Source organism: Capra hircus, chromosome 24, assembly GCF_001704415.2.
Source record: "Capra hircus breed San Clemente chromosome 24, ASM170441v1, whole genome shotgun sequence".
In the NCBI taxonomy this organism is placed as follows: Eukaryota; Metazoa; Chordata; class Mammalia; order Artiodactyla; family Bovidae; genus Capra; species Capra hircus.
Window position 1 is genome coordinate 43176673 of NC_030831.1, and position 18392 is coordinate 43195064.

The 18392-nt window shown below is 47.7% G+C and overlaps 1 protein-coding gene across 1 annotated transcript; it reads right to left on the minus strand.

The window, feature by feature from the left end:
- AFG3L2 (AFG3 like matrix AAA peptidase subunit 2) lies at nucleotides 152-18383 on the minus strand. Its single transcript, XM_018039555.1, has 17 exons — nucleotides 18138-18383; nucleotides 14168-14267; nucleotides 13720-13797; nucleotides 13313-13419; nucleotides 13030-13182; nucleotides 10943-11017; nucleotides 9825-9949; nucleotides 7885-8158; nucleotides 6581-6718; nucleotides 5965-6118; nucleotides 5557-5664; nucleotides 5331-5456; nucleotides 4678-4788; nucleotides 4147-4262; nucleotides 3571-3771; nucleotides 2164-2358; nucleotides 152-771 (listed from the first exon to the last, which is right to left on the minus strand). Exons 1-17 carry the CDS (start codon nucleotides 18252-18254, stop codon nucleotides 532-534), a joined length of 2418 nt encoding a protein of 805 aa, XP_017895044.1. The 5' UTR covers nucleotides 18255-18383; the 3' UTR covers nucleotides 152-531.

The following is an 18392-nucleotide window of genomic DNA, read 5'->3' on the forward strand; positions in this document are numbered from 1 at the left end:
CTTCAGGGCGGACAGGTTGAGGCGTCACTGAGAGTCTCGTCGGAGTGGAAGAGAACCACCAGTCTGAGACTAAACGTGGATGTCATTCAGTTCCTTTTCACTGTGTTTTCTGAAGGGATGTCTCCTAAGCAGCACCAGTGACCCTCGCGTGTTCAGAAGGAAAAACGCAGCATTTACACTTTATTTGTGACATAAAGAAGCCGTATTTACACAATACATTCATATTTTTAAATATGTTACACAGCTCTCCTAGAAAACCACTCCATCACAGAACAGCAGCATGTAGCTTGGGTTCCGTCTTTAAAATATTAAATCAAGTAGAAATACTCTTTAATTTCATAGCCCATCACAGAGGGAGACTCTGAGGGAGGTGGGAGTGAAGGGCGGGTGATGGTGAGCACACCCCCACGTGAGGGCACAGGAGACTGGAGGCTGGGGACGCACTCCCACCCCTGTGACCTCCGAGGCCAAGAACGAAGCACCCCTTCCCGCCGTGCCCTTGGGGCGGCTCTGAGGGTGCAGCACCAGGAGCTACGCAGGGCCGGCGCCCTGGACCTGGCTGGTCACCTTCTCGCCCGCGGGCTCCTCCGAGCCCTCACGCTCCCTGTTCCAGTCCTTCAGGCCCTCAGGGAGCGAGGTGTCCTCGTCCAGGCTGCCGGTGCCTTCCACAAACTCCTCGTAGGTAGACTTCTCCGCGAAAGGCCTGGGGCCCAGAAGTTCCACCATGTCGTTCTTGTCTAACACTTCTTTTTCTAACAACAGCAGAGCAACCTGGAACATGAACACCTGCGATTAAATACAGCCACCCAGCACCATCTCTCCAAGCTAACCTTTTATTTACAACCAACCCCCTTCCAAAACAGGGCTTCGAGAACTTTACTCTTAACTTTTAATAAGAATATCTTATTAAAATAGATCTTCACCCTCACTAACTTTTAATAAGAAGTATAAAAATCCTGGAAGGATATCCCCAGGAAGGGCAGGGTGGCATGCAATGTGGTGTGACTCTGGGCCCTGCTGGGGAGGTAAGGTGGGGAAGGAGCTCTGCACACATTGAGGAGAGACAACCCCGAGGAAGAGCAAGAAGTTGTGTCCCTGGGCCCCACCCACTTCCAAAGGAGGTAAGAGCTCCCTGTGGTTTCCAGAGCAGAAGGAGCTCTGGGGAGGCTGCAGGAAGAAGTGACAGTGGCAGGGGTGGGGACGAGGAAGGGACAGAAATGGGGAATTTTAAAGGGAGGCTGACAAAATAGAGACAAACATAAACATGCGTCTCGAAGCTCTGGTCTCTTGTGTGGCTGAACTGTAAATGTGACAGGACACACGGCCACAGAAAAAAGGGGCCCACCGACTACAAGAGGGGAGGTAAGCGATGGTGTCAGCAGGCAGGGAACAGCTCACATGAGAGCCTCTGTCACCAAGAAACGAAGCCAGTTAAACTGTAAATGGACCTCGTAGTAGACTTGGTTCCTCAGGTGACTCCTAACTTAGAAACTCACCACATGTGTAGTTTACGTTAAATGCTGTTTTTAAAGATTCCAAACAATAAAGCAATTTTCTTCTGTCTTTAAATTTTTTTTAAACTTTATTATGGATCATTTCAAATATGTACCAAAAACATATAGAAAAAAAGGATAACTAACCCCATGCAACCCCATGTAACCACTGTTTATAATCACTTTTGTTCCACCTGCTCCCTGGATTATTTTAGAGAAAATCCCAGATGTCCTGTCGTTTTATCTACATATGTTTGTCTCTAACTCTATGAGACACAGACTCTTTAACTCTCAATGCTGAGGTCCCGGGTTCAGTCCCTGCTAAGCAACTAAGATCTCCTTTGCTCCAGAGGGGAAAAGCAATGGGGAACTCCATCAGGCCAGCAGGCCTGCATCTGGAAGCACCTGGCAAGGTGAGTGCAGATTCAGCTGTATGTCTGGTACTATAAGCAGACCTCATTAATCCCGCGTTCAAGTTTCCAGGAGCCAGGGGCCAAGATCACACCCGCCTCTGCTCCCCATCATCCCCACCGACAGAGCATCAGGATGGAGGGAGGAATCAGAATCAGCAGGCACAGGGGGAATGGCAGCATCTGCAAACCAGCCAACCAATCACCCTCAATGGCCTCTGCAAACCATGCAGAGGAGTGTTCCCACAGTCGGCACCTACCTTCTCCACGTCAGCTTTCTTCTCTGTGAGGAGGGCCACTGTCCTCTTGTAAGCATCATTGATAAGGATTCGTACTTCGTCATCTATGAGTCTAGCGGTGGCCTCGCTGTAAGGCTTTTCCAACACCATGTCCCCCTGACGTGGGAGGTCAAAGGAGATCTGCCCGACTTTCTCGTTCATGCCAAACTGAACAATCTGAAGAAGAAGGCGTGACCATGGAGGGCATCCATTTCTGCTCACAGGCTCATGGGTTTTATAAAATGTCAACAAGGTAACATGGACACTGAATGCATACACTTCATTGCAGAACTACTCTTCAACCCGGCAAAATGACATGGCAGCCTTGAGTCGGTCAAGTAGACCAGGTATTCTGCATAGACGGGGCAGTGGGGACAAGACCAGAAATGGGCAGACAATATTTACAACCAAGACAGGCAGCAAACAGGTGGGGACAGACCCCAGCAGTCACAAGACGTGCGTGAGATCACTCTGCACGAGGGGAGGCAAGAAGGAGCCAGAGCCTGTGACAGACGGAAGCCACGACCTTGGCCACCCAGAGGCTCCTCCTGAGTCACCTGGGCTGCTCCAGGAACCTAGGAGGGGTGCCTGCACTTTCCCTAAGACCCTGGGGCCTGGCTGGGCTGTAAAGAGACCCCCATAGTAACCACACAGAGCCCCAACTTAAGAAATGTCTGGAAGTAAAATCTAAACTGACTAGAAAACAGGAGGCGCAGGGAAGAGAGGGGAGCAGCAACAGCTCAGAAAGCAGGAAGCACATTTTTCAAAAGTTCATGGAAACAGCAGAAAAAGATACTCTAAACCCAGGAAACTAGAAACACTGTCTTAATCCACCTTCTTCCTAAAAGATCAGGAAAACAAACTTCATGAAGATAAGGAAAGCGGGATGCAGGGACGTCCACAAACAGATGAAAACTGTGACCCAACTTCAGAAAAGACTAACAAAAATTAGGAATGTGAGGAAAATATGAAATAACAGAAGTCAAGAGTCGGGAAAACTTAGATGGGTGCTAGAACACAGGAAAAAAAAAATCACAGTTGAGTCCCCAGAGTCACTGACATTGAGCTCCGAGAGAGCACCCTGACTGTTTCTGGGAATGGAGGCAAATGGGGTGAGAGTGGGGTGACTGCTCCCACCTTAGGTGGAGTCCACGTAGGGTCCTGCAGGTTTGAAACTAGACTTAAACTCTGCAGACATGCTTCACACACTCTCAGTAAATCCAAAATACCAAGTGACCAAAATGTAAGTTTCTATTCCTAAGTTTTGATCACCTTACACTGAACCTCTGTGAAGGAGGAACCCTTGCCTGGTCAGCTCAGGCCAGTGGAGCCTTAGGACTGCTCCGGAGCCTGTGCGGCAGCGAGGAGGCAGCGCACTTGTCCTCTCACCTGGGCGTAGGCACTCTGGGTCACTTTGCGCAAGTCGTCCTGGGCACCGGTAGTGATCCTGCCAAAGAAGATCTCCTCGGACACACGGCCGCCCAGGGTCATGCACATGCGGTCCAGGAGCTGCTCCCGGGTGTAGAGGTACTGCTCCCGAGGCAGGTACTGAGCGTAGCCCAGCCCTTTGCCCCGTGGGATGATGGACACCTGACGAGGGGAACAGCAGCACTGAGCACCCGGCCACTGGAGCCGACAAACCTACTGGTGAGCAGAGTACCACGGCCGGGCAACCCCAGGGCCTCAGCCGGGCAGCTGGTCCAGGAGAGCACTTCCTCTTGGGATGACCTCACCCCAAGTGACTCCTACACAGTGCTTCTGTCTCTTATGAAACCCATCCGCGAATTCCCAGGCCTGACAGTAGGGCCACTGCCGAGCAGGATCCTCTACCGACTTGACCCACCGGAGAAAATCCCTTCAGCTTCCAGACACTTTTCTTTCCAAACTTTGTAACTCATCAATGCATGATGCCTCCCCCCAGTGCCACTGTCAGATGTCCCCACTACGTCCCCCCCAGCCACTCACCTTCAAGAGAGGGTCTGCGTGCTCCAGGTACCAACCGGCAACGGCGTGGCCTGCCTCGTGGTATGCCACTGTCTTCTTCTCCTCGGGCTGTAGGACCTGCGTTTTCTTCTCTAAGCCTGACACACAGAACAGAAAATAAAGCCTGTGCTTTAGCGACAACGACATCACCAGAGGCTCACACACCACCACTCAGGGCCTCACAAAGAACACACATCACAGGCCTTCCCAGTCTAACTGGTTTTACAACTGTTTATCCACCACCTATGTCTCGCTCAGCGCACATTAGACTCATGCGATGAAATTTTTGGAAAACAGGAAGGCTACAAGTGCTTTTTAAAAGAAAACAACTAGACTGCTATAATTGAGGGGAAGACCTCTCCCTGACTACAGCCTGTCTCAGATCCATCTGACATGGAAGCCTCTGTGCAGACACTCCAAGGTGCCCACGAGCTCCAGGCCTGGGTGGACATACTCCCTGGCTTCAGAATCACGCCATCAACCCTTGGATGTGCATTCTACCAGCTGCCTTACCGCCAATCACTCGTTCAATTGCTTGTTCAAAGTGTTTCTGGTTTATGGAATCTGAAAGGTGTCTTGCGGCAATCAAAGCTGCTTCATTGCACACGTTGGCAACATCAGCTCCTGTGAAAGAACACAGCAGTTCTCCACCAGATACACCTGAGCTCACTGGCCACAGTTCTGAAGAGGGACCAGACCAGGTCCCCACCACCAGCAGGTTCCAGCGCCCAGGCCTGCCCAGCACAACTGGCCCCTCAATCACACTGCAAGGACCAGCAGTGGACAGACACCCATGGGCAGTAATCTATCTCCACAGACCATATGATGAGAGCAAACTAAGACTGTGCTTTAAAATGCCCACCAATTAATGCTTAGTTCTCTGTAAAATAACTTCTGTAAATGCCCACCAATTAATGCTTAGTTCTCTGTAAATTAACTTCTCAAAGTATATGGCAACACAAATAAGCCATAACACAATGTATGTGCTCAAAAAAATTTTTAAGTAGCCAGGCCCCTGGAACTGAGGCACCTGTGCCCATGAATACACCCTTCTCAGGCTGCAGGTGGTCCCTCCTGCTTCATGTTGAGTCTATAAGGATGGACAGAGGGAACGAGAAAGGAAGGGTCGTGTCCTGTAGACAGAACTGAGGGTAGAGCTCACCCACCTGAAAACCCTGGGGTCAAGGATGCGAGCTTCCTCGCCAGCTTCTCCTTTTCCAGGGCGCTATCCAGCTTCAGAGGTCGGAGGTGAACTTTGAAAATAGAGGCTCTTCCCTTAATGTCCGGCGGTCCTTGATAAATTATTTTTAAGGAAGAAAAAATCATAATCAAACAGCTGCAACCTCTCCTCGTGAGAACTGGCCTAAATCCAGGGCAAGAAAGCCATCTCACCAATGAAGATCTGCCTGTCAAAGCGGCCTGGCCTCATGAGAGCTGGGTCTAGGATATCCGGTCGGTTGGTGCCCGCCAAGATGACCACATTGGTTGTTGTGTTGAATCCTGGAGACAGACAAAGGCATCACTGCTGTTACATGCTGTGAGGAGGAAAATAATGTGTCCCTGCCAAGAACGTATGAGCACCAGATACACCATTGCTTTTTTCCCATTATCTAGCGGTTTTTAAAGTCATAAGTTAAAATGATTTTTCCTACTATTCATTTTTCCCTTAACATCATATCTAACACCTAAAGATTTAATGATCAACTACTTAAAGACAAATTACCAGCACAGGACTCTCATTTTAGACACAGGAAGAACAACTGGAAAGTACAGGATAGACACAGGTGATGGAGCACTCACCGTCCATCTCCACAAGCAGCTGGTTAAGCGTGTTCTCCTGCTCACTCTGCCCGCCGAAGTTGCCCCTGCCTCTCTTCCTTCCCACCGCGTCTATTTCATCGATGAAGAGGATGCAAGGGGCATTCTTCCGAGCAAGGGCGAATAAGTCACGGACCTGGATGAAAGCGCAAGCGCTGGGGTCACTTAACAAGTGAGTAGTATTATCCTAATAAAAACAGACACCAAGCTTCCTGCCCCCAGGAAGACCATCTGTGTACAGCACGGTACAGCACAGATGTTAAACGGTGCAAGCAGCAAGGAAGTCATGTGGCAAATGGTGTGAAACTGATGTAAGGTGAGCAAGTATTTCTAAAATCTCATCAATTATTGTTGTGTGAGAAGCACAAACACCAACAAACTGATGCTACACACCTCTGTCCTACTCAGAGGGAACAGAGTAGAGCTGTAGACTTTATAACACTCACTCACAGACCCAGCCATGCAGGCACACAGCAAAGGCGTGACCCCTCAAGCCCACCCAGCCATTGCCCCAAGGTGGGCGGTACCCCACTGTGGCAAGGGGTCCCGTGCCCTCTTTCCGACCTGCCGAGTTAACACAGTGAGAGGTGAGACTTACTCTAGCTGGGCCCACACCAACAAACATCTCCAAGAACTCAGACCCACTAACGGTGATGAAAGGGACGTTGGCTTCTCCAGCCGTGGCCTTAGCCAGCAGTGTCTTCCCAGTGCCTGGAGGACCGGTGAGAATGGCACCCTTCAGATAAAAAAAGGGAAAGTATACTGAACTACAATTTTAGAAAAATAAACTGCATATCCATAAATAATTTCAAGGTATAATCTGTCTATAAATTTTAGTGACATATCCTAAATATTTCTTAAACATGTAAACAAAGATAAAATGCTTTTTAATAAAAAGAGAAAGGCAAAGATAATTAGAGACTACTTTGTTTTAAAAAACCTGGCAAGAATGTGAAATACTTCCCTTACTTTTTAAGATTTTTAGTGCTGCTTTTTAGACCTAATGTATATAAAGGGTGACTTAAGCTGGGAATCTAGCAATACTAAAAAACCACCTGAGGTTAACTTCAAATATTATACTTCCAGTTTACATTTTGCTTATTTTCTTTCCTTTAAAATTTCACAGATGAAGTAAATATCTAATAACCAATGATGAACTTAAAAAGAAAAATATGTTTGCTCAAACACTATAACTACTTAAGTTATGGAGATGCTTGAGTATGATGTGAACACGTACTTAATTAAGTACAACAAATTATAAAACTAAAATGTAACCTTTCATCCATGAAGGCAGGACATGAAATCAAGGAAGTGATGATTCCCTTTAGAAAAGACTCCCTCACGTAACTTTATTAACGAGTTTTTTAGAGCCTTAAAGATTTTCTCTTCATTACTTAATGCCTGAGCCTGGTCCTGGGAGCAGAGATGGGCAAGGCTGCCCGAGTCCGGCAGTAGGTGGTGGTGGAAGAGGGCAAGGGCAGGGAGGTCTGCACTCTATGGAGCCCCTCGCCTGGAATGTGAGTGCCAGACCAGGCAGACCGTCCACTCAAGCTACTGGGGGAGGGACGGCAGGGCCAGAGCAGAGGCAGCCTGCCTGGGACTACAGTGCTGACAGAGCAGCCAAATCACACTGCGGAGAAAAAGCAGCACAACGAGGGGAGGGGACACACATCTTTGGGGGAAGAGATACACTATTTTCAAGGAGACACATTCACAAGGGACAGTCGACTGTAAAGACTCAGGAGTTAAACAGAGACTAGCAGGTTACAATAGAGGAAGGAGAGAAGAGCAGCTACTGTGGAAGTAATCAAGCTTCAAAAAATTATAACCTCAGAGATCAAGAAACACTTCAAAGGATTTAGGGTTAATAAGCTGAAAACTGACTTCTGAATGTTCATTTACCTTTGGGATTTTTGCTCCCAGGTCTTGATACTGCTTTGGATTTTTTAGGAAATTCACAAATTCCATGATCTCTAGCTTGGCTTCCTCACAGCCGGCCACGTCTTTGAACTTCACATCAATCTCATCCTTGAGGACCTTGGCGGTGGTCTCTCCAACACTGAAGAGTCCGCCCATGCCCCGGCCTGTGCGGCCAATGCCAGCTGGGCCCCTCCGGATGGTGTAGAGCAGGAAGGCGATGATGAGCACGGTGGGCAGCATGCTCAGGAGGAAGGAGCTGCAGATACATGACAGCGAGAGCTCAAAGGGCACTCGCTCAGACCGCCCTGCCAGGGACCTGCCTCGGCAGAACATGCACACGCTCTACCTGGGCAGCCAGGTACCCCAACACCTCACCTGATGCACAAGGAGAGTCTACGTGCATCAGTGTCACTGAAGCAGATGCTAAGAAAGTAAGACCAAAGAAAGACCTGCTCCTAATGCATATCCTCTCCACGGCTGTGTCACTCCCACTCAAGAACCACACAGGCTAGACCCGTGACCTACTGTCACTACATATGAGTTTCAAAGAAATTTGTTGACTTAATAATTTTAATACAATTCTTGTGTTAGCCTGGGCAGACATTCCAGTCCTCTTACTGGAATGGATCAACTATTTCTGAAGGGATGTCTTCTAAATATCTAATCTGTGCGAAGGCAGCGGTGGGGAGCTCCCCAGCACGGTGGGGTGGCTTACGCAGGCTCACACAGGCCTGGGGGCAGGGTGCCCACCAACCCTCACCCACTCTGGGGAGTGGCTCAGAGATGATTTACAGTCTCTGCCTTCTATTTGTCTTAAGTTAATTTCCATGAAACTGTGGACATAGACGTATACTGGGTAACATAAGGCATTTTAGTTTAACTTAACCTACGAAATTTAGGTCAAAACCTGGTACATAGTTTAGGTAAAAAAATGAAACAAGAATAAAATAAGAATTAGCTTTCTAATTTTTCATCTATTACAAAACTGTAAAGGCTGCTACAGCAGGAAGCAAGAGCCATGAACAATTTACCTTTGGTTTACTTCTAGAGAAAAAACAACGCACTGGCAGTAAAGGTTTAAAGAACATGCAATAAGACTCTGCGTAATGTTTCAGCACCAGCTTGCAACGTTAAGGAACTGTATGTTAACCTCAGGGACTGAGGGACACATCACCCCAAGTGTGAAACAACTTTGATAGCTGGCAGGACCTACATACCACAGGGAGATTGTAGGGCTACACAAACCATGACTCAAGAGAGTCCCCAGAGCTGAGTAAGACCATCAGCTCTGTTAACATGCTGTTTTACATGTAGAAGAAAATCAAGCTTTATTTCTACTTTCACTCCCAAACTCTTAATCAAGGTACATGTTCTGCATTTAATGCAAATGGGTCACCGCCTTGAGATCCACCTGGGCATCGGTGGGCGGAACTCAAAGGCCATACATTCCCAAGTAAAACCAAAGACAGGCAGCCCCTGAAATCAACAAGCCTTTCTTCAAGGCCCAGAGCTGGTCTTTCTAAAGACAAATAACCTCTAAGGGAAGAAGCAGCTCTGATCAAAGAGGAAGAAGCATTACTTAAAAAGCCTGGAAATTCTGTGAAATCTAAACATAAAGGACAGTTAAAAGGTGGGCATGCTGCTCTTAAACACAAAGGGGCTTTTTATGCTAAAATCCTACTCAAGGTCAGTGTATTGGACATGGACCCCACACCACTGCTTAATCAAGATAAATATCAACATGCAAAAAACCAACCAGTCTCCAGCAAAAACTGTTAAGTTACTAATGGCTGCAAAGAACTCAGGCCAGATTGAGAGGCCTGATGAGAATACAAAGTGTGATGTGCTGCCCCCTGGTGACAGAATACACCATAAGCCCTGGGCGCAAAGACAGCCTCCCAAGTCCACTGCCCAAGGCTCACCCGTCACTCTCAGCGATGTAGACCACAGGGACCCGGTTCTCCCCTTCTATGCCCAGTTCCTGCTGCAGAGTCTCCAGGTTCCGCTCAAAGGTGTCCACACTGCCAATGTTGAACCAGACGTACTGCTGTAAAGACAGGAAAGTGAAATGTCCTAATTTTGTTAGGGGAACGAAGAGGAAACAAAGGGTTTAACTTCCTAAGAATTTTTCAGAAATACTGCAAATTTACAAACTAAAAAACCCAACAATCAGATCAAGATTAACGCAAGGCGGGTTTAACAACCAGTCTTTAACAACCAGAGTGACAAAGCTTTACTCAGTGAGAACCCTTGGCCAATAAGCATTTCTACAATTCCAGCACTCCTCTATGATCCTAACTCAGAAAAACAAAAACTCTACTTGAAAAGACAACCCTTTTCATAAACAAACAAGTGTCCTTTCCCCAGGACTTCTGAGCTGTCTGGTCCCACACCAGGGTGCAGCTGTGATGATACTCCTCAGTGTCAGGATGGGCTCCAGCCCTGGGTGAGCTGGAAGATTGCAGGGTGCCCAGGACTGGGGGTGGGCCTGGGGCTCTGGCCCAGAAGGGCTGGGAATCACCAGGAACCTCACCTGTTCCTCACCAATAATCCCCTCAACTCAACCTGGTGTCTCTGGAACAGAGCTCAAACTGGTTGGACAAGAAATATATTTTTAAATAGTAAGAACAGAAATAGAAATTAATATCACAAAACAGTTCGGAGAGATATGATCAGAACACTTCTTAAACTGATTTGACAAAAGCTGTCTCAAGACATAAGCAGTTCAGATTTTACCCTTTCTTTCTTAACCAATTGTTCTCAGTCTTGAAAAATCATAGATACTGGAACACTGAAAACCAGGTTTTACTTCATTGGTTTACTTCACTGGTACAGCCAATGTGATCACCAAACCCAAATCATTGACCCAATTCTTGCCCATGTGATGGACACAAGGGTCACACTGTCACTGTTAGTGTAGATCACAGCTGCTCTACTCCCCGGCTCTGACGCAGCCAGTGTGAGGGAACACTGGCTTTTCAGTTTTAAATATAAGAACTTGATTGACAGCTAGTTCACATCACTTAATAACATCACTTACTCCATCAACAGGAGTTTTTCCTGGTGTAAAAGTCACTCGAACAAACCGCTTGTTGACAACTTCCAGTCTGTCTACCTGGAATTTTAAAGAAATATTCAAACATAAATTTACAGAAAGATTAGAGACATTCTTCTTAGCTCATCTGAAATGCATATATTTCAGACACACAAAGAAAAATGATGAATAATGTAAAGACATCCTGTGTTTTCCCCTCCAGCTTGAGAAACAAAACATCACAAACCAGCTGAAGCCCCTAGTCATGCCCCATACCCAGGGGTGGCCGCCGTGTACTGGTGCTGGCCACCCCAAAGCACAGCCTGGTCCTGGGCCACAAAGACCTAACCCTAAACAGACATTCACGTCTGCCTGTTTTTAAACTTTACAAATGGTCTCATCTGGCATATGTTTTTCTACAACTTTTTCTTCTATCACTGTATTTGTAAGGCCTTTCCTCGCTGACATGTCAGTTCTTCACAGACCCCCATTTTATAAGCACACCCCAAGTTATTCATGCGTTCTGTTCAAAGACCTTCAGACTGTTCCCAACACTCCCCCAACACCAACAATGCCACTGTGGACGCTGCTACGCATCATGCCTGGGACTGTCTCCCGGAACTCCCTCGGATGTGCGTCTGTGGTGAACACAGCTGGCTGGGCTGTAGGGCACAACTGCCCTCAGCCCTGCTGGACGCTGCACACTACTCTCCGACTCATGCTCCTGCCAAACGTTCTCTAAAATGCTCCCACTGCTCTATGTCCTCACTTGCTGTTACAAAACTTCCTAAATTTTGCCCCTCTGAGGTCTGAGATGGTTTGACCTGGTTTCCCTGGACCCTCCTACTCTATGGACTCTTTGGTCACTTGCACATCTCATCCTGAGGCCTCAGGCTGCTGGGAACTGAGCTCCTTCGATAGGTGCCTGCTCCCTGCTGCCGTGAAATCTGCTCTGGCAGGGAGTCTGGAAGGTATCAGCCCAGGATACAAAGTGAGGGGGCCTGGGAGACCCCAGGAAGAGCCAGAACAGGGGCGCACTGTCTGGAAAGCACTGACTAGAGGACTCTTGTTCCCCATAAACCTGCTGGGTCAACAGCAGACCGACTGCAGACAGCCAGCGGGTCAGGAGAAGACATGACAACAGAGAACCCTCCCTGGGGCCTGTCCCCACATTCAGAGGACAGAAGTCACTGCTCAGAGTGCAGGCTCTCCACGACACCAGGGAATTACAAACCTGAGAGCCTCACTTTCATGAGCGAGACACCTGCTTCAAAATATGAAAGATTGTTTCCATTCTGTCTGTCCTCACCTTACTGGACAATCTTTAAAAATAATTTTAGATTCTTTATATTTTTCAAGTATTAATATCCTTATTTTATTCATTTCATGGATTAAAAAAAACATCACTAATGGGAGGTTAAGTCATTTCCCCGAGGCTCAGAGTTGGCCAAATCCTGCTTCTCTTACTATCACTTTGTTTCCTCACTTCTAAGATGGACATTTTCCACATTTTAACCTCTCAGACACGGAATGTACGTGACAGCTGACAAGATGTCACAGTGTCATTGGCAGTCTACTTAATCTAAGTAACGTGTAAAATAACATGTCTTATAGCCCACTGCATCTTAAATGAGCCGAAACAGGGTCTAACTGGCAAAGACCCAGCCCAGAGGCAAAGCTCCTGCCTGGGGCCTCACTCAGAGCCCATCTGCTCTTGCAGTAAAACCTCATTCACTTATTCACCTACTTCCAGGAGTGCAGGAGGTCACAGCGGTGATGCCGTGCTGGAACCCAGAGGGGCTGGCCAGGGAGGGAAGAGAGGCCGCTGATGGCAGGAGGGAGAGGACCGAGTAGACTGGGCGCCAGAACTAGGATCTCCAGGGCAAGCGACACAGGGGGTTCATGGTCAGTCTGGAAACTGCTGGGTCAGAACTCACAGGTTCCTTGGCTGCTATACTTTCCAGCATTAGAAACATACAATACAGGACTTGATGACGAACAAGCCTGGCAATGTGCTGGCTGTTTATCACTTTATTGGCCTAAGCTGAACTCACCCTTTGATCCCTGCTGCCTGTGGCCCACACGATACTTACGACTCCCTTGGAAAGATAGTTGTTGGCAAAGTCCTTCCACGTGATTTCTCTCCCGGAGCTCTTGAACAGGAAGTAAAACAGGAATCCTCCCCAAAATAGGGCGGTCCAGAGAAAGTACATCCTGAATTCCTTGTCATCCCATGGGATGTCACCCTGAGTGAGGAAGCAGACCAGTAAGACAAGACAATGCAGTCTCTGCTGTGCAGGGTGTGAACCGTTTCAGGGCCGTGAGCACCACTCAGCCTTTCCCGGGGTGGGCAGGGGCCAGAGCCACGAACCGAACCTTCTGGAACCTGGACCACCAGTGAGAATCATCTTTCTTGCCGCCTCGTTTTCCACCACCACCAACTCCTCCTCCAGAAGGACGCGGGGCACCAGCTGGCTTGGGTTCTGTTCACAGACAGAGAGTGTGTCCATAGCAGCATCTGAATCTCTCAGCAATGTTTCCATTAATGTTAATGAACTCATTGCAAAATGCACTGTGGCAATTGATCAGTTACTAAACACAGTGCTGTGAGGAAGCCTGAGACTAAGATAGAGGGGGGAGCCCCAGGGACACTCCAGGCACTTCACACACAGGGCGCTCAGAACTGACTTCAGCTAAGATGTTCCTTGTTCAGTGACAACTATCAGCAACATCATAAACCAGGGGAAAACAGTAAGTTAAAATATAATCTTTTGAAACAGTACCTTTTTTTTCTCCCATAACTTCTTTAGGTTCACTAGTTTTTTTTCCATTTTTTCCATTGGGGAAGTATTTTTCAAATCCTGTTAGAAAAGGAAAAAAATTATCTTCAAACTAAAATTCATCAAGTTTTGTGTACGTATGTTCTTTGTTTTTAAAGCAGCTGATTCATGAAAAAGAATAAGCCAAATGTATAGGACTGCTTGTGCAGGAGTAAATCACAGTCTAGATGGTACAGTCACAACCCTGAGGGGTCCAAGAAGAAGTCTTGCTGGCCTGCCCAGGTCATTACTGCCAAAGGTGCCACATCTGAAGGCAACATAATGTCATGGCTTTGATCACATGACAGGGAGGAGGTGGGGTGGTTAGGAATCAACTGAAACCACACCTCTGCACCTGCCCTTCTGAGGATGGCCAAGAGTGAGTCTGTGTAAGTCACATGTGAGTGCTTACCTTTTGGAGGCCGAGAACAGAGTCTCTGATAAGCAGCAATCACATCTGTCAGAAGGGAATTCCTGCTGGTTTTCGCCTGAGTCGTGGCATATTGATAAAGCTGCAACACAACAGAGAGAAGCTTGATGAAGGTCACATCAAGGTGAGTCTAAAGCGAGCTTCATTTTACCCTTCAAACAGGTGATTACGGACTAGTACAGAACGGCTCCCCTTGAAGGGAGCACGAGGTTGTCCGGTACTGGGCTGCTCCAGTCCAGTGAGAACTAGGAGACACGCACCTCACCCAGAAGACGAGAGCATCTCCAACCTAGGCAGCTAATTAAGAGCTGCAGCCCAAGTACAATTCCCTACCAACACATTGGCTCAGGCATTGTTTCCTTGATGTGTAGCATTCAAAAAGAAAACTGCCATGAACACCTGCCACCCCACCTGCAGGGTCTATCATACTGCAAGGTCATTTATCCGACATTACAGAACTATGCTTTGTGTGTGCACAATACTAACTTTTGGTTCGGTTCGGTTCAGTTGCTCAGTCGTGTCCAGCTCTTTGCGACCCCATGAATTACAGCACGCCAGGCCTCCCTGTCCATCACCAACTCCCGGAGTTCACTCAAACTCACGTCCATCGAGTCACAGACAAGGAAGCCATAGTCCAATGTCTGATAATCCTTATATTAGCAGCATTTGCTGAAGCTATTTGATACACTGTCATCCTGCTAAGTCCCTGTACAGATACATCTCTGCTTTAAGTAACATATTTGCTAAAAACTGTAAATGCTGCCTAGGTATGAGTGAGTGAAAGTCGCTCAGTCATGTCTGACTCTTTGCAACTCCATAGGCTGTCCATGGAATTCTCCAGGCCAGAATATTGGAGTGGGTAGCCTTTCCCTTCTCCAGGGGATCTCCCCAACCCAGGGATCAAACCCAGGTCTCCCGCATTGCATGTGGATTCTTTACCAGCTGAGCCACAAGGGAAGCCCTGTCTAGGTTTATTAGAGTATAATGTAAACAAATTGAACAAGCTCCTTATTAAATGTTTAGGTGTAGAGACATTGAAGGGGATATAGCTGAATCTGACAGTTAAGTTCAAGTGATCCTATCCTTTGGCAAAGTGAAAAGTTCACACCACCATTTTTTTTTAGAGGCCAAGCTTTTACATACAGGTGAGAGTGTTTAAAGTGAAGCTTATCTGCATTAGACCCATCCTCATTTGCCTCCTTTATGGTCTCATGAGAAAAATAAAATATCACAAAACCATACAAAATCACTTCACACCCGATAGTGTGGCTATAATAAAAAGAAAAAGAGAGAGAGAGACAATATCAAGTGCCTGTGAGGATCGGCAGAAATTGGAGCCCTCATGCACTGCTTAGGGGATGGGTACAGCCGCTTTGGAAAAGTTTGGCATTCTCCAAAATGTTAAATGAAGAGTTAAGTTGCCACATGATCCAGCAAATTCACTCCTATTCAAGGAAATGAAAATATGTCCATTCAAAATCTTGAATGTTTATAGTATCATTTGGCATAATAGCCCCCAGATGGAAACAACCCAATGTCCATCAACTGATGATGAACAGAGGAAATGTGGTATACACACACAACAGAATTTTATTCAGCCATAAAAAAGGAATGAAGTAGATAGATGGTACCATCAAATCTTGAAAACATTATGCTAAGTTAAAAAAAACCAGACACAAAAGATCACATATTACATGATTCCATATTTATGAAACATCTGAAACAGGCCAATAATAGAGGCTATAGGTCAGCAGTTGCCTGGGCTGGAGGAATAGTTGGGGAGAAACAGGGAGTGACCACTAACAGTCATAGGGCTTCTTCTAAATGTTCTGGCAACAGATAGTGAGTGATGGTTGTACCGCCTTGTGAATATACGAGAAGCCACAGAACAGTACCCTTTAAAACGGTAGATTTTATGACATCTGAATTAGAAAATGTCAATTAAAAAAGAATGAGCTGACTTAACTCCAAATCAACACACAATTACTTGCAAAGTAGGACAGAAACACTGACACTGTTCTTGGTTGACAGCAATGCTGGTCTGAGAGAACCTGGAGCTTCTGTTGTGTTGGGCCCTCCCTGATGGCTGAGAATACTTGGCCTAAGAAATAACCATTGATAATGGATAAGAGTGTGTTGTATGTGAATAAATATTTCTCAATGCCAAATCCATTAAGGGTATGGATTGAAATGACCTGATATCCACGCTGGACAGGCCAACAAGTCAGAGCTTCTGCTCCAGGCCTGGTACTGCCAAGCAGCGGGGAGTCCACCAGGGGACCAGAAACAGTGCTGCCCGGAAGAAACTCAGAAAAGACAGAAAGGTACCATACATGCAACAATACAAACCTTTCAGTATGAAGGTGGAGAGGTGGCACAGAGAAGGAAGGGGTCACGTGTAAGGGAGCCAGGGATGTCACAGGGAAGTGACACCTAGCCTGGGACTTGAAGGACCCAGAGTTCATCAGGCAAATGGTGTTAGAACTTTCAATTTTGGTAAAGCTGGAAATCTGATTTTTCGCATGATGCTCTTCAATACATCTGATGATACTGAGGGCCTCAAAGTCATACATCTACAATGGGAGAAGATCAGTGCCCCAGGATACTACTGTGAGAATCAAAAGTAATAAGACATGGAAAAGTACTTTGAAAACTGTGTGGCAATACTCACATTTAAATTACTTCCAATTATTCTGAAAGCCATTTAAGAGTCAGCAGCTTTCAGAATATTACTATGATCATACTAAGCAAGTCTTTGTGTGACAATGAAGTACAGAACTGGGTACACAGTACAAAAAAATATTATTAGTTTGCCGAATAAGCCCCCTTTAGGATCTTTTCAAATTGTGTTGAGCAGGGATACCTCTAGCAATAACCTCTGACTGCATTTAATGATAAGATTATTTTCCACAAAAGAATCATCGATGAATTTTTTTTCTCTAATCTAAGCCCATTCAAATAGTACATATGAAAGACATGAATTTGCAAAACTTAAGTATAGAGCACCTCACTTAGAAAATTAGGTTTTATGTTTGATGAAGTATTTTTCAGTTGTGAAACATCAGTTTTAATCATTTGAGGATTATACCTGAGAACACACACAGAAATCTTTTCCCCAGAACCTCATTATGAGAACACTTAACAGATGCACAAATCTAGAGGAAAATCCAGAGTAATGCTCCAGCGTCCCCACCCAGATCTTCAGGGCAGGACCAGGGAATGTGTGTCACGCACTTTCACAAGGAGACTTCCTCACACCTCGGCATTCGAGGTTCACTCCCAAGCAAGGCCTCTTAGAGGAGTCCTGACAAAAACCCTGCAAATTCACAGGGCAGATCCCTACCTGCCTGTTACAGTCTGAGTCCAGTACTCACAAGAGGCCAAGAGAGGGAGGGATTCGAGCAAGTAAGACAAGGAAACGGATGCAATGCAGAAACCGGAAAAAAGGCCTCGTGCAGGGCCATTCCGAGCAGGAGAGACGAAGACCGACAGCCGGGTAGGAAAGGGGGCTCCGAGGAACACGTCAGGAACGCCCTCTCCGTGGAGATCTGAGAACACCTCCTGGGCTGACCCTCGGGCTAGCCCACCACCGCCGGGGCTTCGTGCGGGCTCCATCTGCGCCGGGAGGGTCTGCCATGGGTACAGCCAACTTCGGCTCCGGGATCCCGGCCCTGACGGCAACAGAGGAGCGCCCCTCGGGGGTTGGGGTGGGGGACACCGTTAACGACTCCATCTACTAGTGCCGTGTCTACCGGGAGACGACAGCCCCCCCCTGAGCCCATGCCGCCGGCTCCCACCCAGGGCTCTCCGCTCCGCAGGCCTCCCGGGCGCAGGGTAGCCCCGCCCCCCCGAGAACCGTCTCCACGCTCCCCGGGGACCCACATCGAGAGCAGGGCCCGTGACCTTGACGCCCGGTGACGGGCCGGAAGCGGGCCGGGGGTTCCGGACTCACCGTCCGCAGGTAGAGCCGTTCAGTGGAGCCCGCACGGCCGCCAGGCACGAGCATCGGGGGCATCCCGCGGGGCCGGCAGGCGCCCCGGCCCCACAGCAGCAAGCAGCGGTGCGCCATGGCCGCCGGCGCGCCGCTCAGGCCGGGAGCGGACGCGGGGGCGGCACCGGACGGCCAAGAGGACCAGGAGCGGAGGCCACGGGACGACCCGCCCGCGACCCCACGCTCCTCTGCGTCTTCTCACGCCTCGCCCCGCCT